Here is a 24,663-nt window from a genome sequence, read left to right on the forward strand (position 1 = left end):
ATAGAAAATACTAATTTACAAACACTATTTCTATATAAAAAACTAATATATATTGTTTACATTTTTTTCCAGACAGTCAAACAAAGCAGTGTCTTTCATAACAAAGAAATGTAAACAACAACAATATGAATAAGAAAAAAGATCAGGAAGCAAAAGAAAAGGCATTGTTTGAGCTAAGGGCTGAACGAATGAGGCTACTGGAACGAGCCAAACAGAACCTGCAAATGTCAAATGATGATAACATTCTTGATGCCAGCATAAATGCCAAGCCAAAGTTTCATAGCAGGTATTATTTTAAAAATATGTTTACCTAAATTTTGAAGAAAGTGAGAATATTGACAATGCAGCCATTCTCTAGTGGGACTGGAACCCACAACCTGCTCCCGATCACTGGTGGCCTGAAATTCCTGCTACCAATATTTTAAAACTTTATGATTATCAAAAAGCATCACTACTCTGGTAATACTGACATACTGAAAACTAAATAAACCTATTTTTCATTTTACAGGTACGGTCAGCAAGAAAACAAGAATGAAATTCAAATCAAGAGGAATAATCAAACGAGGGTCAAGTTGCAGAATGAAAGATTAAACAATCCAGAAAGCCAAAATGAAGTTCTTGGAAAGAAGGCCAGCAGAATTCCTGAGAAATCTAAGCTGAGGACCAAAGCAGCTGTAAAGCCACATCAATTTCAACGTGCTAGGCCAGGCTACACCTGGAATATGGGTGGGCGGCTAAAGGAAATACGAATTAGGTTTGAAATCATTTATTTGTTTGTCTTTCTTTAAATTTAATAATGGAGGATAGGCATATTATATACAACCACTATTTTATTTTTGACATTTTTTTCTTAACATCTTTGTGTTTAATCCTTTCAGACATCTTGCTAGAAAGTTTTTATGGATTTGGTTGAAAAATTGTTTTGGGAAAATCCGGCCATCCAATGCAAGGTGAGGTAGAGTTCTGTTGTTAAAACAAATTTGTGTCTCAAAGTTGATCAACAAATGTTACATTTTTGTTAAATTCAGGAATCATTACAAGAAAGTGCTTCTGAGGAAAGTGATTTTTGAATGGAAAGAATTGTGGTGGAAGGAAAGGAAGGAGTGGAAACTAACGATAAGAGCAGAGTGTCACAACAGGTACGTCCATAAACTTACCTGGCCATACCAAGGATTACAAATGGGTACATGGTTTATTGATACTCACCAGCTATGGGCATACTCTAAGTACCAACGTGGTATGCAGCTTACAAGAATTTAAATTCATTAATAGTTCTATACAAGGAAAGAAACTTGTAATACATGTATGTTGTTTTTTATGCTTTTTAGGTACCGTTTATGGCGTCAAACATGGTCAGCCTGGGTTCAGTACGTTATTTTTCAGAGAGTTAAAAATGCTAAAATAACATTAGCTTGTAGACATTGTAAGTTTGGTTTTAGTTTTACAACATTTATCGTTAATCTACAGTATACCCCTTTAATGAAGAGCAGACCAAAAACAATGGGTGCAAAAAAAACCCCAAAATACTGTATTATATATCTGTGCAATTGTTGTAATACAGTTGAAGCTTAAGCTCTGTCTACACTAAAAAATGTGATGTGCCCATATATGGACATAATGATGTCATATCACTACCATATTTGATATTTGGGCATATCACTACCATATTTGGGCACATCACACTTTTTTGTCCAACTAGTTTGATAGTGTAGACAGAGGGTTAGGATGGTTGAACCATTTACATCTGATAGTGTACACTAAATAAGAACCATTTTATAATATATTATAATATAACTCACAAAAAAAGAATCATTTGCATTGCAGCTAATCAAAAGATACAGCAGCGAGCACTTGCAGGTTGGCTGGAACACCACAAAGCCAAAAGATCAAAAACGTCTGTGTACAAGGCCCTTGAAAAGGCAGTTGCACATAAACGTTTGAAAAAGGCATGGGCAGTGTGGAAAGATCGGCTTCAAAGAGCTAAATTTTTGCAGGATCAGGAGGTGTATGCTTTACACTTTTGGGCTGAAACTCTAACACATAAGGTTAGTTGAATATAAAGTTTATACCATGTAGTAATATAATAATTAAACATCAATAATTATAGATACTGTATGTTCGTATAAAAATGATTTTCTGAAATAAAAACCACTTTCAATTGATGTAGATGTTTGAAAGATGGAAGTTACGAATGAGGGAAAAACAAAAAGAGAAAGACAGGGAAGTGGCAGCAGACCATTTGTACAATCAATTCCTTGTGGCTAGATGTTTCTTTCAAGGTTTTCTTCCATACACAATGTATAGGCTAGAAAAGAAAAGAAGAACTGGTAAGAATCATTTTAAACCATCTTTTATCAAGGGCGCCTAAATGATCAACTTCTACATAAATGTATTAATATAGTAAAGCTCTGTCTACACTATCAAACTAGTTCGAAAAAACAAGTGTGATGTTCCCAAATGACGTGGTAGTGATATGCCCAAATATATTAGCTATATGACATCATTCTGTAAGGGGCGGGTTTCCCGCTGTTGAATGAGTTTGAATAAAATAAAATAAAATAAATAAAATAATGTCCATATATGGGTATATGACATTTTTTTGTCACATAAAGTTTGATAGTGTAGACAGGGCTTAAGAGTGTGTTTACATGACATGACTTATTTTAACAATATTTGAAATAGCTGTTTATAACAATTGTATATTTTGTACTTCTATCTAACAGCTATTGCTGCTACATCTTATATTGAACGCTTATCAACAAAGTATTTCCACCACTGGCATACAAGATGGTACACCAAGAAGATCATGGCTGAAAAGAGTCACCAGATTAAGGTCATGGGTCAAAGGGCAATGTTACGAAGAATACTGATACACTGGAAATTTTGTATCCTTTAATAGTTTATTAAAGTACTTATAAAGTTCAATAAATGTTGATTAAATTTGATTTGTATATTAGAGGTTGTGTCTCTATAACAATGCTTTTATTTTCATTCATTCATATATTTAATAATGATATGTAATACAGTATTAAAATTACATACAAATAATAATAATTGTTCATTTGTTAAAAATGCCTTCACTCTCTGAAATTCAGATATATTTCTAGAACAAGAGAAAGCACTGAAAATAAAGTTGGCTACAGAACATTACCAAGCCAGGTTATTGGTAAGAACATCACGTTATTGTGCTTGTATAATAAATATATATGTTGCCTTTAGTGGCAAAAATAAAATCATGTTTGTAATTATAATAAAAATGTATGAAAGATGTTTTAAATAATTTGCTTTCTCATTACAGACAATTGGTTTAAGATCATTCAAAGATGCTGTACACATACACAAACAAAAGAAGCTCAAAGAAGACATTGCTAGAAACTACCAATCAACTGTTGTGAGTATTAAGAAAGTCATTTTTTTAATCATTTTAAGTAAGTAAAAGTAAATTAGACTAAGTGTTGTGAGTATTAACATTTTTTAATATATTTGATCTACCTACATTCCAGTTTTCTTTCTCCATATATTTCAATTTATTACAGATTCCATTTATTTTGAAAACTAAAAAAACACCGTTTATAATAAAAATAATCTTTTAGGGGGGTTTTGTTAATAGCAGGTTGCAAGTAAAAATATTCCTCTGTTAGTAGAATGTATAGCTGCCTGTAATTATTACCTTTAAAGAGTTTATAATCCACTTAAAGTTACCTGCTGTTAAAATTGTATTACCCTCTTTATAGAATATTAATAACAAAACCCTGGTATTTATAACACATTTTATTCAAGGGAAATATATTCTCTATATTTAGTGCTTCTTCTTTTAGTTATTTTTAATCTATCAAGCATAGCTATCTTACCCATAGACTATTTAATTCAAAGTTTAACATTTGTGTTTAAATTCTTTCTTGATCACAGTTAATCAAAATTGCCTGGAATCAATGGATGCTTCGATGTGATGAGAAAGATGAACTAAAAATTGTCAACCAGTCACGGAGAGCATGGTCTTATTATAAGTCAGTTACTATTTGTATTATATAATTATTTTATTTTTAATTATTAAACTCATTATTCAACTATTTTATTACATTAAATGAATTTAAAATTACAATTTTTTATTAAATATACTCAAATACTTATTAATTCAGAAAGAAAACTTTAAGAAGATGTTTTGGAATTTTACAAAAATATACCACCTGGCGGAAACATCGCAAGGTAAAAAGTGAAAATAAAAATATTAATATAAATGTATTATTAATATAATGTTTGCTTCTAAACAATTAAAATCACTTCTTTGTTTCATTTCAGAGTCAATATGTAGATGCAGATGCATTCTTTGCTTACAAAATGCTTCCCAAATGTCTTCATTGTATGCATCTTTATGCTAAAATGAGACAGGAGAAGCGACAAAGACAGATCGCTTCAGAAAAATTTCGAAGGTAAGCAATGATTTTTCATTTCAAAGACGAAATATTTTATTCTTATAGGCATAATTACCAGCCAGCCCGGAGAGGAGATATAGGCACCACTTGGGGACATGCCTTATGCCTGTGTATCATATCATGATGACTACTACTACAGTACTGTAGCTCATCTGGATAGGCACCACTTGGGGATATCAGGCCCGTAGCCAGGGGGGGGTTTTTATGGTTCGGGCGAACCCCCCCTTTATAGCGAACCCCCCTTAACCAACTGCGAACCCCCATCCCCGACATGCCCAATACCTCACCCTCATCTCCAAAAATCCTCCAAATACGTGCCCCACAGTACAGAAAGTTGTTTGTAAATTGAAAAATTTGTAAACTTGTTCGTGAACCTTCTTCTCTGTATGAGCGTCAACTAGTGATACGTGTCTGTAAATTTCTAAAAGCTGCAAATGAGTTGCCGATTTTAACCTGAAAAATAAATGTTTGGTCCCTGCATGTAACATGATATTGACGCGTCTCATAGCGAGCTGGCGCACGAACGATTCGTACAAAGGACACCGCCAGACAACTGCGTACCTATAATTGTTTAGATCACTGGCAGTCAGGCAGCATGCATAAAGTATATAGCCTTCCGACGTACATCAGTATTTATGTGTGACTATGAAGTATAATGTATCAGAGGATTATAGTGAATATTAATATTTTACACTATAATATCTATGGTATGAAGTACTGTAGTTCACATTATGGCATCCGATTATTTTGTTCTAGACCACGCCGATACGTACTAAAATGTATCAATATCACCTATTTACATATTTATATTCCTCAACAAATTGCTGTAAATAAATATTATAGATAGAGCTAGCAAATAGCATTTGCCTTCACCCAGTGTGCTTTTTTCGGGGCTGTAGATATACGTTCGCATTGAACTTGAACGCAAAACAAAATACGAAGTAAATGATCAAACAATCGGCGGTTCCGCACAGAGCACGCGCATCTAACACACGGCAACAAAATAGTTGTCGTCATTTAAATTATCGACGTGTTTGAGGAGGAGGAAAAAAGTACGATCTTTTTGCTCATTGGTTATATAGCATGCTGCACGAGAGTGTCTTTTCCGGTGGGGTTGACCCAAATATTTAGTATCCGAACCCCCCCTTGACAGATCCTGGCTACGGCCCTGGATATGCCTTATGCCTGTGTATCATATCATGATGACTACTACTACTGTAGCTCATCTGCTACACCCCTACAACAACTAGAACTAAAAAAAATAAATGTATTTAAAATTTAATTTGTGTTTAGAGTCAGAGTTGTTTTTTTATTTTGTATTGTTTTATAATTTGAGAAACAGTCAATCAATGATATTTGTAATGAATGCATCTATAATGCTAATAGAATCTATTATTATTAAAATTCAATTTTATTTATTTTTCATACAGAGAATGTTTGCTAGGCAGTGTATTTTTTCGTTGGATGTTTTCTTATAGAGCTAGCCAAGATTACAGAATGATGCAACGAATGGTACCTAATTTGTCCTTCATTTTACTTAAATTATAATTAAATAGAAATATAATTTGAAAATTTTCCTATTTAGTGGGATATTTAGCAACAACATTGAAGTACAAAGATAGCAAATTTTGTACCATGCTCTGTCTACACTATCAAACTAGTTTGACAAAAAAAGTGCGATGTGCCCAAATATGGTAGTGATATGCTTAAATAGGGTAGTGATATGGAATTATCATATCCATATATGGGCATGTCATCACATATTTTTGTCACATAAGATTTGAGGGTGCAGACAGAGCCTTAGCCATATTTTTAGAGTTTTCTTTCACAATAATATAAATTTTATTCATTCATTTATTCAAAATTATTTCAACTTTTTAAATATACTATTTATTATTTAACTATTGGTAATCTTTAGTGTTGATTTGCTTTGTATATTTTAGGCTATTCTTCATTATGATGATCAAATAACTCGTAGAAATCTTAAAGTTTGGCGGAAAGCCACTCAGGAGAAACTGTCGGAGGAAAAGAAAATAGAAACAGCTTGCCAACATTATTACAGCAAATTGGTATTGAAGATGTTGAGTGCTTGGAAAACATATACAAAATTGGAGTTTAGAAGGTAAGTACAGTAAATTAGAATTGTCTGTAAATAAATTAGAATTGTCCCTAAATATTCCTCCAATTAAATAATTTCACCTATCATTAGATTTCCTATTCATTTATTTTGAATATACAGTAGTAATTTACTATGTTTTCAATAATTACAGCGGCTTGTAAAACATTTTTTTTCAAAATACATTAATTTTTTTAGTAAAAATCAAGATGTATTAGCTTACAAACACTCTGTACACCAAACAACCAAGAAAGCATGGAAAGCGTGGGCAATGTATGTTGCTAGGCAGCAAGTCAAAGGTCATAAAAAAGCAAAAGCCGATGTCTTCTATCAACAGGGTCTTCAGAGAAAAGTTTTGGAAGCCTGGAAGGTATGAAAGTTTCGACTGCATTATTATAAATCAATATAGCCAACATCTGCACATTTTAGTTAAACAAAAACTACAAAAATTCATGGTTAGCACAGTACAGTAGTAGCACCATTCAGAAAGAAAAGATCTTAAAAGTGTCAATTCTTATATAATCCTCATCTTTAGACCTATCATCATGGAATTATGGCTGTTTACGAGAAAGTAAACGCGAAGAAGACACGACATGACAGACATCGTCTTCATGAAATGTTCCAGCATTGGCGGCAGACAATTCAGGAAATGGTAGTGGATCGTCACAAGTTACAAATAGCAGACAATATGTACGCAGTAAAATTAAAGGCGTTAGTAAGTATATGGACGTCCGTTTGCGAAATAAAAGTAAAATGAATGAATATGCATTTTCAGAACAAGGGTTTCATCCAAAAAGTTCCTGAAAACTGTTTTCTAAAAATTTCTCTAATATGTTGTTTTGCTTTAAAATTGAATCAAAGTCAAGTATAAAACGAGTTATATGAAATATTTATAGCATGTTATTTAGTGTATCTGTAAATTATATTTTAGGTTTTCAAGCATTGGTACCATTACACCATACTTCATGTTGGCTTGCGAGATGATGAAGACCACAGAGTAGAACATTTCAAATTGATCTTATATACAGGTAGAAATCAAACTGTGAATCTTTTAATCTTTAGATTGATTCATTAAGTTTAAAATCAATAATATGTTACAGTAAGTTGAAATTCAAGAAATTCTACCTTCAGCTAACAATAGGTATAATTCATTGATATTATGAAATTTAATTATATAAAGCTGCATTGATAGAGTTTAATTGATGTTTTTTTCTTTTTTTGTAGGAAAATTAAAACGCGCTTTTAGTGTATGGGTTGCATTTACAACTTCTCAACAGAACAAACACCATTTAAACAACAAGGCTAGATGTCACTATGAAGTTATACTGAAACAAAAAATGATTGTAAAATGGAAAGAGTTCAACGCAATACAATTAAGAAAGAGGGTCAGGAAGAACCAAATTATGTTAAATTGAATATTTTCAAAGAAAGTAAGAAATACTATAAATATAAAGTATTTTTTGCCATGATGATTTTAAAATGTTTGTTTTGTCTTACAGTTATTACAGCATCAAAGTATTTGGCTTCACAACACAAGACTTCTTTCATTTGGGTTTAACAACTGGAAGACACAGGTAATTTGATAATAAGATTAATATGAATAAACAAAGCTATAGAGGATAATGCTTGAGATTATCTTTTCAGATGACATCGTAAGACATTTGTCTATTAATATACAAATAATAGCATGAAGTGAATGATAATCGGTTATATTTCAACAAGGTGAAGTATTTTTAATAAAGTAAAAATGCCATTATTTGTACCATTACACGATTATAAAACATTCATTATTTGTTTTATATAACATCTAATTAAATTCCTGTCATTTGAATCTGATTGAATAAAAGGTCTGTCTATTAAATGTTTTTAAATCGTAATGCATCTGTATTATTTTTAGTATCTTAACTCTCTTGAAGAACAAGCCAAGACAAACATAGCCCTCTGGCAGTGGAGTCTTGTCCTTCAACGTAAGGTACTCGTTGCGTGGGTTGCGTACACTGCTGACAAAAAGCGAAAGCAAGCTCGTTTTGAGGTTGCTATGGCCACAAGGCGCAAGAGGTTGTTGCGGGATGGGGCAGCACAATGGCTGAGCGTGGCATCGTATCTTGCTAGTGAACGGGAGAAATTCGCTGCTCAAAAACAAGCTCAGGTAAGTTACCTAAGTTAGATAAAGTCTTATATTTGTGCAAAATACAAGGATCATTTGAGAATAAATTCTCACATTGATACAATCAACACCCTGCAACATAACTGTTGAATAGTGGGATTGTCTATAACTGGCCAATAGGTAGTAGTCCTTCTTGCACTGTGATTGTGCTAACCATCTACTGGTTCTTATAGATGGTGATATATTGTTTTTTTAGAATGCATTTACATCGTATCAGATTGTTCACCGGTGTGCTATGAAATGGAGACAGAAGACACATGATAGAAGAAACGCTAGGCCATCAAAGAAACATAATTTGAAGCAAAACAAACTGATACAGCCACCAGTTCCACATCCATCTTCTACAGAGCCTCTAATGTCTGTGAAGGTAGACCCAGCCCAGGAAGTCGGCCTAGCATCTATAGACAGGTATAGTGGAATTGTTATATTGTTTTGTTTACATATTTAGGGAAATTGCCAAGTATAACCATAAGCAAATTCATTCACAATCCTTCTAAAACACAAGATACTTGAAATAAAGTCTTATTACAAGTCTTTGATACTCAACACAATACAAATTACTGTAAAAACAGATGAAAATTATTATTTTCAATCAACCTTTGATTCTCATTTAAGGTTGTTATCAGGTTTAAGAGGCAGGCAGCGGCCTCAGCCTCGAAGGCCGGCATTTCTTATGGATTCTTTGCAGAAGGAAGGCCTTTGGCAGGACCCTATTACACCTAGTGAAGGCCTTTGGCAGGACCCTATTACACCTAATGAAAGGTATATACTGTACATTCAAAATGTTAAGAAATTACTTGTAATTAACAATATTAATATATTCTTTGAAGGTTTGCATCGTGAAATCAAATGTTGACATAAAGTTTGCGGTACACCACTTATATTAGTTCTGAAAAGAACTGTTGAGTTTCTTGATGTTTCAATCAATATGCTTTGGTCGTCCTCACACCGCAAACTTTATATCATTAATAATAATGATATTTAGTGCACACATTCACTAAAAACTAGAACAAGCACCACATCATGATCCTGAATTATTGTTTTGTTTTTATCCTTCGTTGATATAACTAGAAAAGTGGAGGATTCAAGCAATGCCATGTTTATAACTGAACATTCTCCAGAAAGATATACACAAACTGAACATAAATTGACTGTTGTAGAAGACGAATTAATTGATTCCGGTTTTGTCCGAAGAGATAAAGGAGATACCAAAGACAAACAACCACAAAGATTACCTACATTTATGGAAGCACCAGTAAAAAAACAGTCCTTGCCTCAAAGAGGTAGCGTTCATCCAAATAAGGCATCAGTAGGGAGTAAGCCAGTACTTATACCGCCATCAGTATTCATGAAACCACCTGCTCACAAAGATCATACAACTGTGGTAGCAAAGCAGAAAAGTCATCTTAGGCAGCTATCAAGTTCAGATGACTCATCTGATAATAGAGATGATGAACCGCCTGGTCTTCCTGTACCCCATCATCAACCAGTTACTCCACCATTACGAACATCGTTTGAAGTAACAAGCCCATCGTGGGCATCTAGTGTTCGTGATGAGACCTCACCCCATGGCAATCAAGAAAGAAAACCTCATCCAAAGTCTGAATTGGTTCTTTTACCGCCAGATGCATTTATTTCAGGAAAGAAACATCAGGAATCTTCTGAGAGATTAACATTGCAGCAGGAATTGGAAGACATCAGAGATAAGCTGAAAACGTTCCAACAGTTAAAATCAAAATTAAGGTGACCAGTCATTTGTGTAGTATACTCAAACAGTATGAATATTTATATCAATACCTTTTATAAAGCTCTGTCTACAAACTTTATGTGATAAAAAATATATGGATGTGATGATTTCATATCACTACCATACTTAAGCATATCACTACCATATATGGGCACATTACACTTTTTTTGTCAAACTATTTTGATAGTGTAGACAGCTTAAGAGTGCATATTAGAATAAATATATGTGGTCTGCATAGCACATTCAGTATCTTAAGATATGCCTCCTGCACTTAGTGTGCAGTGTAAAACTGAACTGATTAGATCAATATGTTTACTATTCTTAGATCATTGAAAGAACAAGACAAACAACTGACTGAATGGCTTAAAAATCAAGATTCATCTGCTGATTGTGATTTGGAAATACAAGATGTTATTGATGAACTTCATGAGGTACGCACTATGACATGACTTATATATGATAAATACTGTACAAATCTATCAACCATCAAATTTCCATTTTGGCTCTCTGTAATAGGTTGATGCCTTTTACAAGAGAACACGTATTAACAACTAACTTTACCTTATAATGTTTGAATTTAGTATATTACCCCTTCTTCTTGTGAAAGGCAGCAACCAATTTCTTATCTTTATGTCAATGTACTGATTTATTATTTCATAGAGTGAGATGGAAATTAAAGAACTTGAAATACAAATCCAGTTTGAAAAGCCAGGTGCAATGAAGTTAGCCACAAGGGCACAAGAGTTGATAAAGCAAGTGGAGTAGAATTCAGTTTGAAAAGCCAGGTGCAATGAAGTTAGCCACAAGGGCACAAGAGTTGATAGAGCAAGTGGAGTAGAATTCAGTTTGAAAAGCCAGGTGCAATGAAGTTAGCCACAAGGGCACAAGAGTTGATTAAACAAGTGGAGTAAAATCATGTTTATGTATTTTCTGTTGAGCACAAAGATTTCTGAATGTAATATGCCAATTGCCTCTAGAAGTTCTTGCCAATTTTGAGGTTGCTGCTGGGTTGAGACTTCTCAAACCCCTAAAAATAGTAATGCCACCATTTACAGAAGTTCCACAGGGAGCGACATTTTGGCCTAAGAATCGGCCTAGGGTGCTTTCATCCACTTTTGTGCCACCTACTTATGTATAACAATACTTCCAAAGTTGATGCTTACGTACGTTGCTTTGCTTGTGGCCTAAGATCGATGATTCCAGGCAAGATATACACTGTGAAGAAGAACTCTACAGAATGTTATAGACAACACATTAACAGTGCTAATAAAATGTTGGGCTATCCTGAAAAATCTTTTATAAATGTATTTTATCAGTAATTTATGTTTATCTCTTTGTATGTAGTTTTTTATAATGTCGATTTTCCTCTAATTCAAATCAAATGTATGTATACAGTGTATAAAAAAATAACTTAACAACACAACTAGTAGATGACATTGTGTTTTTGTTTGTTGTCATTTTTACACACAAAACATATGCTGTTCATACAAACATAATCATGTATCTGAAATGTGTACATCTTGGCCTGGCTCTCAAAATTGATTTTAATATTATTGGGAAAGTTTCAATAAAAAACAACTGTATCCTAAATTAACTCATCCATTACTTATCCATCCATTGAAGTCTACTGAAACATGTTTTGATGTTATCTGTTTTGTTCATCGCAAAACAACCAAACATGGTTAGATTAAAAGATTCGAATTGTGATCGGAGATTTTAAAATTTGAGAAACAAATACTGAATCATCATTGATTATTTCTACATGTTTATATTTATTGTATGTTTTTACTATTACTATTATACTATATACATATTTATTTACAATAACAGTATCAATAACAACCCTTTCTTAACATACAACATATTTCTCTGAAAAGTGGCATGTAAAGTTTCAATTCAATTTACAGTACAGTGTTTCATGCTAAATAAAGCTGTTTGATTTAAACCACTTCCATAACTTTTAATTTATTTGAGCACACATACAACAACTTATACAGTGCATTACTGATTTTATTTGTTGATATACAGTAGTAAACTAATTTGCATATAACAGCAGATGCAGCCATACAGCTTGGCAGTGCTGCTCAGTAGCAGTCAAGCAGCCAAGGAGTAAGGATCATTGTTTTGTTGTTTCACCATTTTGTGAATCTGCATGCATAGGATACCTGTGATGTCCATGGATACTTAGTTTACTTGAACTTATCTTACCAGTTGTGTTCATAGCTACAGAAATGTACAATTGGATTTACATTACAAGGATTATTATTATGAAAAGAAGGTAAGCATGATTATTTGTACAGTGTTTAGAATTTTGTTATTTGAGGTGGTCTGTGTAACCACAATCTTTTACAGACCAGCAAGTACCAGCATAACTTATACCATGCATTTCAGACCAAGTATCATTATCTCTGCCAATTAGGTTAAATGAGGTGGGGTGAGTCTCTTCCTGTCTTCTTGCATTCTTGTCTGAATTGGATAATTTCTGTGCGCTCTGTTTCATCCGTTTCCATTGTTTTTTGCAATGTTCTATTGACCATATATTTCTGAATTTGGGATTGTGACTGGCTTTGTACGTATTTCCAGGCTGATGTTTCCATGTTGTTTGTACGGCAATCGGTATTCTTACTTTCTATTATATCTGCATTTTCTTTTATATTATCAACAATAACAATTTTTTTTCTCCTTTAACTGTTCATTGCACGAAATGTGAAAATTATAAGTTTTCTAAGCCATGTCATGAAATCCTGGTAATTACAGACAAATTAAATTGACCCAGAACTGTACACTGGCAAGCTGTAATTTGTAGACACTTAAAAGTCTTAAAATCCCATATTAGACCACACTTTAAATTGACCCAGAAGTCGTACACTGCTTAGATATTAAATCAATTCAAGGTAACTTTCATGTTTGTTTTAATATTATACAGATAGAGCATACTTCCAATACATAGAAATACAACAGTATACCATAATAATACTATATGCTAAATATAATGTAATATATTTAGCATTAGGTTCTAAACCCTTTTCACTGTTTATTACTCTGCTGCTTAGACGGCTTCAAGTAGTATTTCTTGAAGACGTTGTAATCGTCTGTTGAGTAGGTTTGAGTCTGTTCCTGGGTTACTGCGATTTAATAGATTAACAGCATTCCGATATTCCAACTCTGTGTACACTGCACCTTGTTCTACTATCCCGTTTAGAATATCCTGAAAAATAAAATAAAAAAATTAGAGGGCTATCCCTGGTATAATTTTATACTACTAACAGGGGTATTCCATCCAGCCGAAGCTTCGCTTGTTTTAAAGTTTTAACATTGGCACATGTCAAATAGGTATAAGACACGACACTTACATCACTGGATTTGTACATCAATTCATAGTACTGCTTGGCTCGTTCCAAGTCTGCTTCTCTAGACATGGTGATATTGGTTAGGCTGAGTTGTAGTACAAAGATATTGCGAATCCTGAAAAGTATTGAAAATAGCCGTTAATAGTAGAAATCAGTAATCAATATTTTATGTACCTAGTGGCATTTTTTTCACTCTTCTCCAGTAGTCCTCAATAGTGTTGTAAATAATTATATGTTTCTAATAAATATCCTCGCATCTTCTTTAATGCTGTGATTACTTATATTGTGTTTGTATGTCTATAAAGAACTAAACTTTAGTTTAGTATGACAATGACACCCCAGACTAAAGCTTGTATTTTATCCGTCCACCAGAAACTATGGTAGCCAAGGTTTGTTTATTTTACCCCTCAATCTTTCTTTCTAAATGACCTTTCTAAATATACTCACATTTTCTTAATGCCGTTGTCATTAATTCTCTTAATGTACTGAGTTCCATTGATGAGAATGAATGAAATCAGGTGACCCAGTCCTTCAAAAATATACTTGAACTTGTGAGGTTGCAGAGCCACCATCAGGGCCTCTTCTATGCTGGTTAGGTCCTTGTTGAGTGTCACTACGTTCTGGTCTGGGTCAACACTGTCCACACTTGTGTGATAACTTGACTGTTGATAAGAAATGCAATTAATTTGGTTACGTCTCGTTTAATTTCACCAGAATATTTCATATTTTATTCTTAGCATAAAAATGATGAAGCATAATTTTTAAAATATTTCTATTGTATAGGTTTTTTTTAACTTTCATTGTTTTTTTTCATTCATTCATTTTTTTCTCCAATTTTTACATCTGGATCTCTTTGGAGACACATACTTTCATGTATTGAAAGAGTTTTTTTCAATTTAAGATTACTGCTTTTACCTGCTTAACAACAGGAATCAAAAAGTAGAAACAGTGAAGTCTAACTTCAAGATGTAACACCAACAAACACATCTGAGCCATGTCTTGGAACTCCTTAGCTTGGCTTATTAGGTTTTGTAACGTAATACCATCAACCTCTGGTATCTCCTAAAAAGTAATACAAGTTCAAACACACATGATTACTAAATCATTTCCAACAAAGACACAAGACAATTACTTAACAACAATTTTACTTTCAATTTAAATGTCTGAACTGAAATGTAATTTTTCTATACAATTTTTAAGTATTTTAAATCAACAATAAAACCTTACCAAAGAGGATACTCCAGATATTGCCAATGTATTATCACCACTGGAGGGCAGTAGTCGACCTGCAAATGATCTTATCCTCTCTGAAAACCATTCCTAAAAAAAATAATCATAAAAAACATTTAAGATTAAAAAAAAAAAATGTATTTGATTTATTTCCATTAGGGTCTTTTATAAAAATAAATAATCTAAAATAATTGTATTAAAAAAATCAGATCAGTCCATATCATCAAGATCAGTCCATATCATCAAGATCAGTCCATATCATCAAGATCAGTCCATATCATCATGATCAGTCCATATCATCATGATCAGTCCATATCATCAAGATCAGTCCATATCATCAAGATCAGTCCATATCATCAAGATCAGTCCATATCATCAAGATCAGTCCATATCATCAAGATCAGTCCATATCATCAAGATCAGTCCATATCATCAAGATCAGTCCATATCATCAAGATCAGTCCATATCATCAAGATCAGTCCATATCATCAAGATCAGTCCATATCATCAAGATCAGTCCATATCATCATGATCAGTCCATATCATCAAGATCAGTCCATATCATCAAGATCAGTCCATATCATCAAGATCAGTCCATATCATCAAGATCAGTCCATATCATCATGATCAGTCCATATCATCAAGATCAGTCCATATCATCATGATCAGTCCATATCATCAAGATCAGTCCATATCATCGAACTTTCAACATTGTTGTTATTAATATATTCTTGTTGATATAAAGTTTGCGTCACACCACGTATATTAGTTCTTAAAAGAACTGTTGAGTTTCTCGACGTATATTCTTGTACTGAATATACTTACAAGACTTTCATGTAGGTTAGCCAAAAGCCTGAGGTCACTGACATCTAATAAGACTTCATGATGTTGTAATAATTTATCTCCCAAGTTTGTGACAAGTAAATCAGACTCCTGTAAAACATTGCAAGAAAAATATTTAGATATTATTTTAGTTGAAGCTAGATTTGTTGAAAAGTAACTTTTTATATTTTTTATGTATACAGAAATTAAATTTCATCTCCATATATTGATCAGTTATTTTGTTTGTATTTAAGAAATTTCCAAACCTTTTCATTTCTTTCCCTAACATCTTCAATTGTCTCCACATCACTTTCTCTGACGTCTTTTCTCCGATGTTCTTGTAAGTTTGTCCAGTTTGGTAGTGATCGTAAACATCGGCTTATGTCTTCGTCTTTCACCCATGTGGCACTAACCATTCTTTTCTCTTCTGTTTCTGGTTGGACAATTCCTAAAGAAAATCATTATATTATGCACTGATATTGATATTTATTTTCATTCTATGAACGAAACAATAAAGTAAACTTGTAACATTGTAAAACTGAGAAGAAATGAAACAGGGACAACCACAAAACAAGCAAAAAAGCTTTTACAACTAGTGGTGCCCTAAAAAAAGAACTGTGCCTCTTACTGTCAATAAAAAAAATCTTTCAATGTAATTTTGGATTTCTACAAACAAACCACACTTTACTTACCTCTATACATAGCATGGCAAGTGTCTTTATACTCCTTAAGAATCTTACAGATCATGTTCAGGAACTGATCAGCATAGTCTGGTAAATATGTCATCATGTCTTTGAGCTCTGACACTGCCTTCTCCATGGCGACTGTAGTCTGCAGTAGAGGTTGTGAAGCTCCTGCTGCCTTCTGTGCAGAGAAGTCAGTTAAAGCTTTGTCCGAGTCTCCTCCTTTAGTAGCCGTTTGAATGTCCTTGTCAATTTCTTGCTGAATATGGTTCAGGAAAATGTGATGTATGTAATCACTGACAAATATACGTAGGCTACACTGCCCTCTGACAATGAAAGATAAAAAAAACAGTTAAAAAAAAGACAATATTCAGAATTGCAAAATTGAAATTGACCAATTGTTTATTATAATAATCGCATTTCATGCAAGTTGCCTATGGTTAATATTTCTCTATAAATGTATCATCTTTCTAATATTGGTAATAGGGTTTATGGGTAATGTACTTACCCGCTGTCCAGGTTCATAGCGCCCTCTATGTCATGTATAAACTGACTAAGTGGTCTGTAAACTTGAATGACATTTTTAACGCTAGGTTTACAAACCATCTGCATCTGTTCACACTCCTCTTCTACTTTTAAATTACCATCCTGGAACAAATTTAGGTTTTTTTTTGTTACCAAATATTATTACAATACAAATATTTTAACATAATGTTGTATAAAGCTCTGTCTACACTATCAAACTAGTTTGATAAAAAAACTGTGATGTGCCAAAATATGGTAGTGATATGACATGTCCATATATGGGCACATCAAATTTTGTTGTCACATAAAGTATGATAGTGTACACAGAGTTTAAAGGAGTGAATTTCACTCCTTCTTCAAAGTCCAAGTTCTAGATGGCGATTTGACTTAAAATTATGAAATAAAAACATTTTGGCACACATTTCGTGTCATAATTATATTGTGCTGAAATCTAGTTCTAATCATCTAGAAACTTTTGGAATCCAATTGTAAAATTGTAGTCAACCTTAACAGGCTTCAAACCTTAACAGGCTTCAAACCTTAACAGGCTTCAAACCTTCTTTATTTTTATAACTCAAGGTTAAAAATGGTACAACTTACAGCTCCATAAAATTCTCTCTTTTGTTCCCGCATGTAATTGTTCATACTTATGGCATGTGACGACGATTCAAACAGAAACAGCACTTGTCGTTTTGGTCGCAGCATCTTTCTCTTGGCAAAAAATGCACCAATGTCACTACTGAAAAATCAAAGTATCAACGATTATTTTAGGTGGGAAACAATAACATTTAGGAGCCTGTGGCTGTATTCACCATTCACACTTAGGCTAAGGGAATCCCTTACACTTAAATTTAAAAAAATCTCCCATCTAAGTGAATAAAATTTAAGAGATATACTTAAATATTTATTGAGTTAAGTGAAATACTCTACTGGTGAAGACGGTCACCAATATTCAATTCTGACATAAATCAACTTACCTTGTATTTTCTGAGAAAGTATCAGCTTGAGTTTCTACTGTTGCATTCTTCATGTCCAAGTAACTACTCAAATGTAACTGAAGCTGTTAAACACCATTAACATATAACATATGAACATAATTAAAATCATTTTGTTATTAATACATTTAAATTGAGAAAAGTTATATTTTTTTTAAAAAAAGGAAATTTAATTAAAAGATAGCTACAAAAGGCTCAGAAAACACCAGTTTTGCAAACACAAGAAAAAATAACAAAATTGTAATCAAAATTATATTCATTGATTTTGAAGATGTAGGGCATCTGACTATAAATGAGAATAATAGAGCATTAATTAATTGACTCACAACTGACTGAATCTGTGACCAAATGTCATCCATTGTGTACATCTCATTGTCTGAAAAACCAGCCTAAAATTATAGAGAAACAATAACACTTTATTGCAATTATCTTTATATAAATCATGGCCGTAGCGAGAGGTTAAAAACAGATGAGGCGAAAATGCTTTAAATATAATTATTGATATAAAATATGACGATCTGTGCTGGGTAATTGGGGTGGGTAGTGAAAATTTCAGTTGAAGCGCTCATTCATCTGCCTCATGTTGGCTACAGCCCTCATAAATACAAAACAAAATTTAAGACTGGACTTAATAATTAAAAATAGAACTGGTCAGTAACAAGTCCCTCACAGGTATCAAACATGGTGTTAAATATTAATTATGCTTAAAATACCTTTAATCTATTAATAGATCCCAGTATTGACATGTGAGCTACTGCCACAGAGTGGAAGCGATCAAACAGAAGTTCCAAGAGTTCTAGTAATAGCTTAGGTTGATTCATCAACACAATACTCTCACCTCTTTGCTTAGCACTGTCAAAATAAACCAAATGTTTAGTGTAACCCTTATTTTTCCATGGTTTAATTTTTCAACACCTTGTATTTGTCTTTGTAACTTAAAAAAAAAATGTAATTTACAAAACAAAAATAGCAAACACATCAATAAGAATATATAAAAAAACATGTTAGTATGAGTTAGATTACCATTAATACTAAAAAAGATTATCTCCAACAACCAAACAACAGACATTTATAAATTACAATAAAACAGGTAGGAATAAAAGTTGATGAGATAGTTTGTTAGACATACAAAGAAATCACTGTCAATGATTTTGAATTTTACTGTATACAAACCATAACATCACATATCTTGAGGTGTTTGGTTTTCAAAGAAAATAGGAGTACAGTAAGAGATCAGAAGCTGTAACTATTATAAAGCTCTGTCTAAACTATCAAATTTAATGTGACAAAAGAATGTGATGTGCCAATATGGACATGATAATATCATATCATTACCCTATTTGAGCATATCACAGTTTTTGTCAAACTAGTTTGATATTAAATGTTGAGAAGATTATAATAATCAATGTGTTGCATTTCTTTAATTGGCATTACCCTTGTTTTTTTTTTTTTCTGAAATTATTCAGTGAATATTCTGCTATTAGGCAGTGGCATAACAGCTATGATCGCTCACTGGCCAAGCCCAGGGGTCTAATTTTTAAGGGTCCCAGAGCATGAACAGCCCCAATGTAACTACCCAGCAATGAGGGCCCCTTAAGGAGCCTTCTCCCCCTGATTATGCCACTGCTGCTAAGTCGCTGTAACTACCCAGCAATGAGGGCCCCTTAAGGAGCCTTCTCCCCCTGATTATGCCACTGCTGCTAAGTCTTATTATTTAAATTACTGTACATATACTGTATATATATATAAACCTAACAATTTTGAAAAAAAGAAAATACTGTAGTTGGACAAATACAATTTACAAATACAGTATAAAACATTTCTTGTAAATATTGACTATTGATAGATTACACACATAACCTGTTTAATCCCATTCATGCATTTACACTAAATTTAACTGAACCCCACACATTTTGGATATATTTTAAAATATACAATGACATGCAGAAGGAACACCTTAGTAAATGTGTATAAAATAATAACATGTGCCTCACCTCCTAAAAGTATAATTTGTAAAGATATATCTTTGAGAAAAAATGGAAATTTAGAATATAAATAAAATAATACAACCATGATGTTTTACAATTAATAATGATTGTTCAAGGGTAATCAGTTGATAATGATAATAATGATTTGAATTAGGAAGATGATTTGAATTAATGATGTTAATGAATTAGGATAATGAATAAATGATATGGTGGAATCATTCACTAATAACATAAACACAATTTGTAGTGATATTAATAGTTACTTACTTTTCGGCAACTTCAGACGTCGCCCTCTGTACAATCTTGGTGAGCTCATGGTTCATCCGTGATTTTATTTGCTAGGTAGAAAACAAACATTTAATTATATACCAATAATTTTTTTGAAAATTAAAATCCTTTTTTTTCACATTTTTTTTCCCATATACTATCATAGGGAAATAATGTATACATGCTGCTGACCACTGTTCATGTGGACAATAAATTATCATACATTTATTTAACTATCATACCACATGAGTTTATAGGTATGGAAAGCAAATGGAAATGCAATGCAATGTTCAGATTTTGAACAGAAACCACATGGGACCAATAGTCAGTTCAATCTATCATGCAGTTTAATTGCTTTTGGGCATAAAGTTGTTGTAAACTCTGTGCTTTATAGTATGATAGTTACCTCCACAGTATCTGGTATTTTTTTCAGTAATGCTAGAGACTCAACTAACACTGACATAAAATGTTCACTGTCGTCTTCAGGTTTAGAGTTCAAATCCTCTGTGATTTTATCATCGATCACGTCATCTTCAGTAGATGGTACCTCCAAACCACCACGCTTCCCTGTACAAACAAATTTAAAATCTGTAGTTTATTTTAAGAATATAGTAAGGTAATGAATTCCATGTGTTTATGATATGTATATTGAAGAAAGAAACTATACTGAAGGTATTAAACTGAGGTAAGCATGTGGCAATAAGCAAAGTTAAATTTGTCTACTGTCTATTTATATAATTTGTAAATTGGGATTTAATTTTTTTTTAAGAACTTACTCATCTGGAACTTTTTTAAGCGTTTACTTCCACCATGTGTGACTTTCATAAGAGTGGGTTTATGCGGTTGAGCTGGTGATGACATCAGATCACCTGACAGACGAACAGAACTGCCTCGCTGTAGTGTTGTACGAAAATTGGTGGCGCTTTTCACGTATAAATGGACATGAAGCTCATCTATTAAAGAATGATGCAGTTCCTAAAATAAAATTTAAGTTAAGCATATGAAATAAGTGTACACTTGTTTTTTCTTATTAGATTCACAAAAAGTCCCTGTGTCAGTTATCTGATAGGACAGTGATTATTGTCTATGTCTATGCAGCTGTCAAATCTAAAAGTCATTCTGTACATGCTCAGAAACATATTAGCATGCACAGAAGACTGAATAGAATGTAGTTGAATGAGGCCCTCTAATTGATTACCTCTTTTTTGTCTTGCATTTCCATTCGTAAGTCCCGTAAAGCCTCAACACCTGCTAGGTCTCCTTCTAGTGATGAAACTAAAAGATAGAAATATCAGAAATTAGGGACGTTTTACAAGGTTTGCACCTGGTACTGTCATGAACTAACATTAACATTTACAACTGCTACAACTTATCAAACACATTTATAGTATGTCCTTTTATTTGACTCACCAGTTTCTGTTGCAAGCTCTGTTGCATGTAGATAATACTTCTTTGAGATAAAAGAATCCAGCTTCTGAGGTGCATTCTTAACTTTTTCTCTAAAAACGAATAAAATGAATTTTCAACTTTATTCTTCATTATTTTTCAGGATAACTTGATGTACAGTAGTACAACATGTGTTTCTCAAAATGAAAGGTGTTGTTGAACATAGATTTATAACATGCCAACTGTATCAAAGCATGGTACTATTAATTTATAAGTCCATGATCAGAGCTCCCACTCAAACCCTGCCTTCCTCCCCAAGACACTTTCCAATGAGACTTACAAGTTATCTAGCATGCTAAGTATACGCTTCTGTTCAACACCTTCTAACCACAATCGTCTTAGCTCGTCCCGTTTGCAATGCAGAAGTTCTTTACACGATGTTAAATCCTCTTTTACCTGCCGCATTTTTTCACGGGAGGTTTTGATACGAGCAGATATACTGCTGTATGATTGGATAGTTTTCGTCAAGGTTTCATAATTATCTGTGAAGTGAATATAAACAAATTTGTCATTCAAAAGAAAGAAGATAAATACCAATGAAAACTGCTTTAAATTTGTGTATAATTGAATCCCAAATTGGAGCCAGTTTCTGAGTGAATGAAAGGTAATGGTACAATTCTATCATCTTGTTTCTTACCATTAATAAGAGTGTCTAGTTTTTGGTCACACTCTCGATATGCCTTTTCAATCTTTGCTTTCTCTACTTCTCTTTGCTGTTGATCTTCACTAAAAATAGTAAAAATACCATTACAATGAATGAAAGCAAAAGTAAACATTCAAAGTAGAACAAACTGTAGAGTATAGAATGAAGTGTAAAAGCTTTACCTTGCTGACAAAGTCCGAATAACTGACATCAACAAGCTTGTCCCAGACTGAAAGAGATCATAAAATTATTATTTGACATTGAGACCAGTAAAATGCTAGAATATCATAGCAAAATGAAAAGTCAGTTTTCTATAACACAACATAATGGTATTTAAAACAAATAGTATACAAAGAATGAGGAGCTGAGTCACACATTTTACAATTATTATGTGACAATAAAGTATATCTATGTCTATGTCAGCCAGTGAAGTATATTTACAATATAAAAATTACACTATATTAAAATGTTAATTGTTGATTTTAAGATATTGAAAATTTAAATAAAAATTTATTTAAAAAACACAAACATATCACTAAAAATTTAAAAAAATTTAAAAATCATCCCAAACACACACAAAACCATGCAGGAAGAACAGGATTGTTGACTTCTCTTGAAAGGTCTACAAATGTTCACTCCTTCTTCATTTAAAGTCATCCAGATTTTTTTTTAATGAACACTGAATTCAATTAGCTAATACACTATAATTGTTCTGGACAACATATTAAACACATTCTTCTTTAAAACAGTGTTCACTCTTAAAAAAAACTGTCACCGATCGTGTTCACAAATCATAAATAAAATCACGGATTGTTCGTTAAACTTACCAGAGACCTGAGACCTAAGAACGATGCCTTGTCATATTGAAACAACATATCAGACAACGCAGAACTCCTTCGTCTTCCCACCCGTATCCCGCTGTACATGCTAATGGCGGTTTGAACACTTGACGCGCCAGACATTGCTGACGTTTGCCTGTACAAGCGTGTCTTATTCGAATACATTTTAGACAAGTATTTCAAATGCGAATCAAAAGAGATAAAATTGTCCAGTACAGTACGACAATAACAAATAAAAAAATCAAGCAGATAAAGTTGTAAAAGGAATCCTTTTGCGCTCAGTTATTTATGTTGAATCCATTTCCACTAATTTGTTGAAGTTGAACTTGCCAGCGATTTCAAGATTTACAAAAGAATTACCACAAATAAGTTTGACAAAACTTTAATCATATCATTATTAACATATCATATATATTCCAGTACTTTATAAAAAGAGAATTTCCACAAGGACTCCCTGTACTCGGGCACTTAAAGCAAAGCACATACTAGAAAACCACAGCCAGTTACTACTACTAGACTAGTAAATATTCTAGACTAGTAAAAGACTAGGTCAATATCAAAGACTGTTCTCAGTACCAGTCCCTAGAGTGTCGTGTCAAATTGTGTTTCCCGTTTCTACTGAGTCACAACTTCCTAACATATACCCCCTGAAATGATCATAATGTATAAAAAAAATGAAATCTATTTTTAACTATTGGCATGGAAACACAGATTTCAATTTATTTTTTTTTTAAACATAGATGTCGTGTACAGTTGTTTTAATGTTTCTGAACATTCATCATTACTACTTTTTAGTAAGTTTTGTCTACTCTTTCCTTTCTAATCTATTATTAGTTGGTTAGTAGTTCTAGTACTACTAGTAGTAGCCTAGTAGGCCCTCTACTAGTTAGGTTTCTAACTTTTTTATTAAGTAAGTTTCTTATACATGATACAATCATTCAATCAATTGAATACAAAATAAATTTATCTTAAACTTTTGTAAGTGCAAATAGACACACATATAGACGGACGTTGCAGACTTTGTCACGCTTACAGTTACATTATTTTACATTTCAACGACAATCTCAGGTACAGGAAGTAGAGGGTAGGTAGGCCAGCGTCTAATCTGTCTGACTAATCTGACATCCACTTCCCAGTCCACTCCCACCACCACCTCATCATTCATTGATTGCTGAGCCTAGCAATTTGCTAGTAAAAAAATACACATACACACCTTAATTGATCACAATTGTATTTTATATGATTAATTAACTTACCGGTTCATGCGCCTTCCTATATCCATCATTTGAATCACTCCCTGAAGATGTCATTTTAATGTACTTTTTTATTTATTTTGGTCCAACCTTTTTCTATTTTTTATTCATTTTTGTTATTTATTTTGTACTAAAGAGCGCCACCTACAGTTACAAAA

At 32.8% G+C, this 24,663-nt stretch overlaps 3 protein-coding genes across 3 annotated transcripts; 2 read left to right on the plus strand and 1 right to left on the minus strand.

Annotated features, from left to right (window-relative positions):
• Nucleotides 1-1,179: 1,179 nt before the first annotated feature.
• Nucleotides 1,180-7,782, plus strand: LOC140046626 (uncharacterized). Its single transcript, XM_072091321.1, has 16 exons — nucleotides 1,180-1,237; nucleotides 1,329-1,367; nucleotides 1,825-2,045; nucleotides 2,168-2,327; nucleotides 2,724-2,885; nucleotides 3,096-3,166; nucleotides 3,299-3,391; nucleotides 3,910-4,007; nucleotides 4,140-4,206; nucleotides 4,300-4,430; nucleotides 5,864-5,945; nucleotides 6,377-6,555; nucleotides 6,748-6,919; nucleotides 7,085-7,264; nucleotides 7,481-7,546; nucleotides 7,774-7,782. The coding sequence occupies exons 1-16, from the start codon at nucleotides 1,180-1,182 to the stop codon at nucleotides 7,780-7,782; spliced, it is 1,788 nt and encodes a 595-aa protein (XP_071947422.1).
• A 3-nt stretch (nucleotides 7,783-7,785) lies between these two features.
• Nucleotides 7,786-11,823, plus strand: LOC140047495 (uncharacterized). The gene is made up of 8 exons (XM_072092538.1): nucleotides 7,786-7,934; nucleotides 8,049-8,123; nucleotides 8,447-8,698; nucleotides 8,913-9,124; nucleotides 9,332-9,478; nucleotides 9,788-10,459; nucleotides 10,789-10,894; nucleotides 11,124-11,823. Exons 1-8 carry the CDS (start codon nucleotides 7,887-7,889, stop codon nucleotides 11,226-11,228), a joined length of 1,617 nt encoding a protein of 538 aa, XP_071948639.1. The 5' UTR covers nucleotides 7,786-7,886; the 3' UTR covers nucleotides 11,229-11,823.
• Nucleotides 11,824-12,211: 388 nt separating this feature from the next.
• Nucleotides 12,212-24,627, minus strand: LOC140048144 (exocyst complex component 4-like). Its single transcript, XM_072093190.1, has 22 exons — nucleotides 24,509-24,627; nucleotides 22,596-22,642; nucleotides 22,408-22,496; nucleotides 22,051-22,252; nucleotides 21,735-21,823; nucleotides 21,523-21,599; nucleotides 21,101-21,299; nucleotides 20,731-20,891; nucleotides 20,325-20,395; nucleotides 18,783-18,921; nucleotides 18,396-18,458; nucleotides 18,052-18,134; nucleotides 17,675-17,813; nucleotides 17,058-17,197; nucleotides 16,559-16,875; nucleotides 16,133-16,314; nucleotides 15,870-15,977; nucleotides 15,041-15,133; nucleotides 14,729-14,875; nucleotides 14,261-14,475; nucleotides 13,817-13,928; nucleotides 12,212-13,671 (listed from the first exon to the last, which is right to left on the minus strand). The coding sequence occupies exons 1-22, from the start codon at nucleotides 24,560-24,562 to the stop codon at nucleotides 13,513-13,515; spliced, it is 2,886 nt and encodes a 961-aa protein (XP_071949291.1). The 5' UTR covers nucleotides 24,563-24,627; the 3' UTR covers nucleotides 12,212-13,512.
• Between the last annotated feature and the right edge of the window lie 36 nt (nucleotides 24,628-24,663).

Source organism: Antedon mediterranea, chromosome 4 (genome assembly GCF_964355755.1).
Source record: "Antedon mediterranea chromosome 4, ecAntMedi1.1, whole genome shotgun sequence".
NCBI lineage: Eukaryota > Metazoa > Echinodermata > Crinoidea > Comatulida > Antedonidae > Antedon > Antedon mediterranea.

What these genes read in the sequence shown, in the direction of transcription:
- LOC140047495 (XM_072092538.1), top strand. Translation starts at nt 7,887, where the DNA reads ATGATTGTAAAATGGAAAGAGTTCAACGCAATACAATTAAGAAAGAGG. An exon ending in CTGCTCAAAAACAAGCTCAG is followed by an intron (nt 8,699 to 8,912) that starts GTAAGTTACCTA and finishes TTGTTTTTTTAG; the next exon opens with AATGCATTTACATCGTATCA. An exon ending in GGCCTAGCATCTATAGACAG is followed by an intron (nt 9,125 to 9,331) that starts GTATAGTGGAAT and finishes TTCTCATTTAAG; the next exon opens with GTTGTTATCAGGTTTAAGAG.
- LOC140046626 (XM_072091321.1), top strand. Translation starts at nt 1,180, where the DNA reads ATGGGTACATGGTTTATTGATACTCACCAGCTATGGGCATACTCTAAG. An exon ending in ATACTCTAAGTACCAACGTG is followed by an intron (nt 1,238 to 1,328) that starts GTATGCAGCTTA and finishes TATGCTTTTTAG; the next exon opens with GTACCGTTTATGGCGTCAAA. An exon ending in CAGTAAAATTAAAGGCGTTA is followed by an intron (nt 7,265 to 7,480) that starts GTAAGTATATGG and finishes ATTATATTTTAG; the next exon opens with GTTTTCAAGCATTGGTACCA.
- LOC140048144 (XM_072093190.1), bottom strand. Translation starts at nt 24,562, where the DNA reads ATGACATCTTCAGGGAGTGATTCAAATGATGGATATAGGAAGGCGCAT. An exon ending in ACGTCTGAAGTTGCCGAAAA is followed by an intron (nt 18,922 to 20,324) that starts GTAAGTAACTAT and finishes TTATTTTGACAG; the next exon opens with TGCTAAGCAAAGAGGTGAGA. An exon ending in TGATTCCTGTTGTTAAGCAG is followed by an intron (nt 14,476 to 14,728) that starts GTAAAAGCAGTA and finishes TCTTATCAACAG; the next exon opens with TCAAGTTATCACACAAGTGT.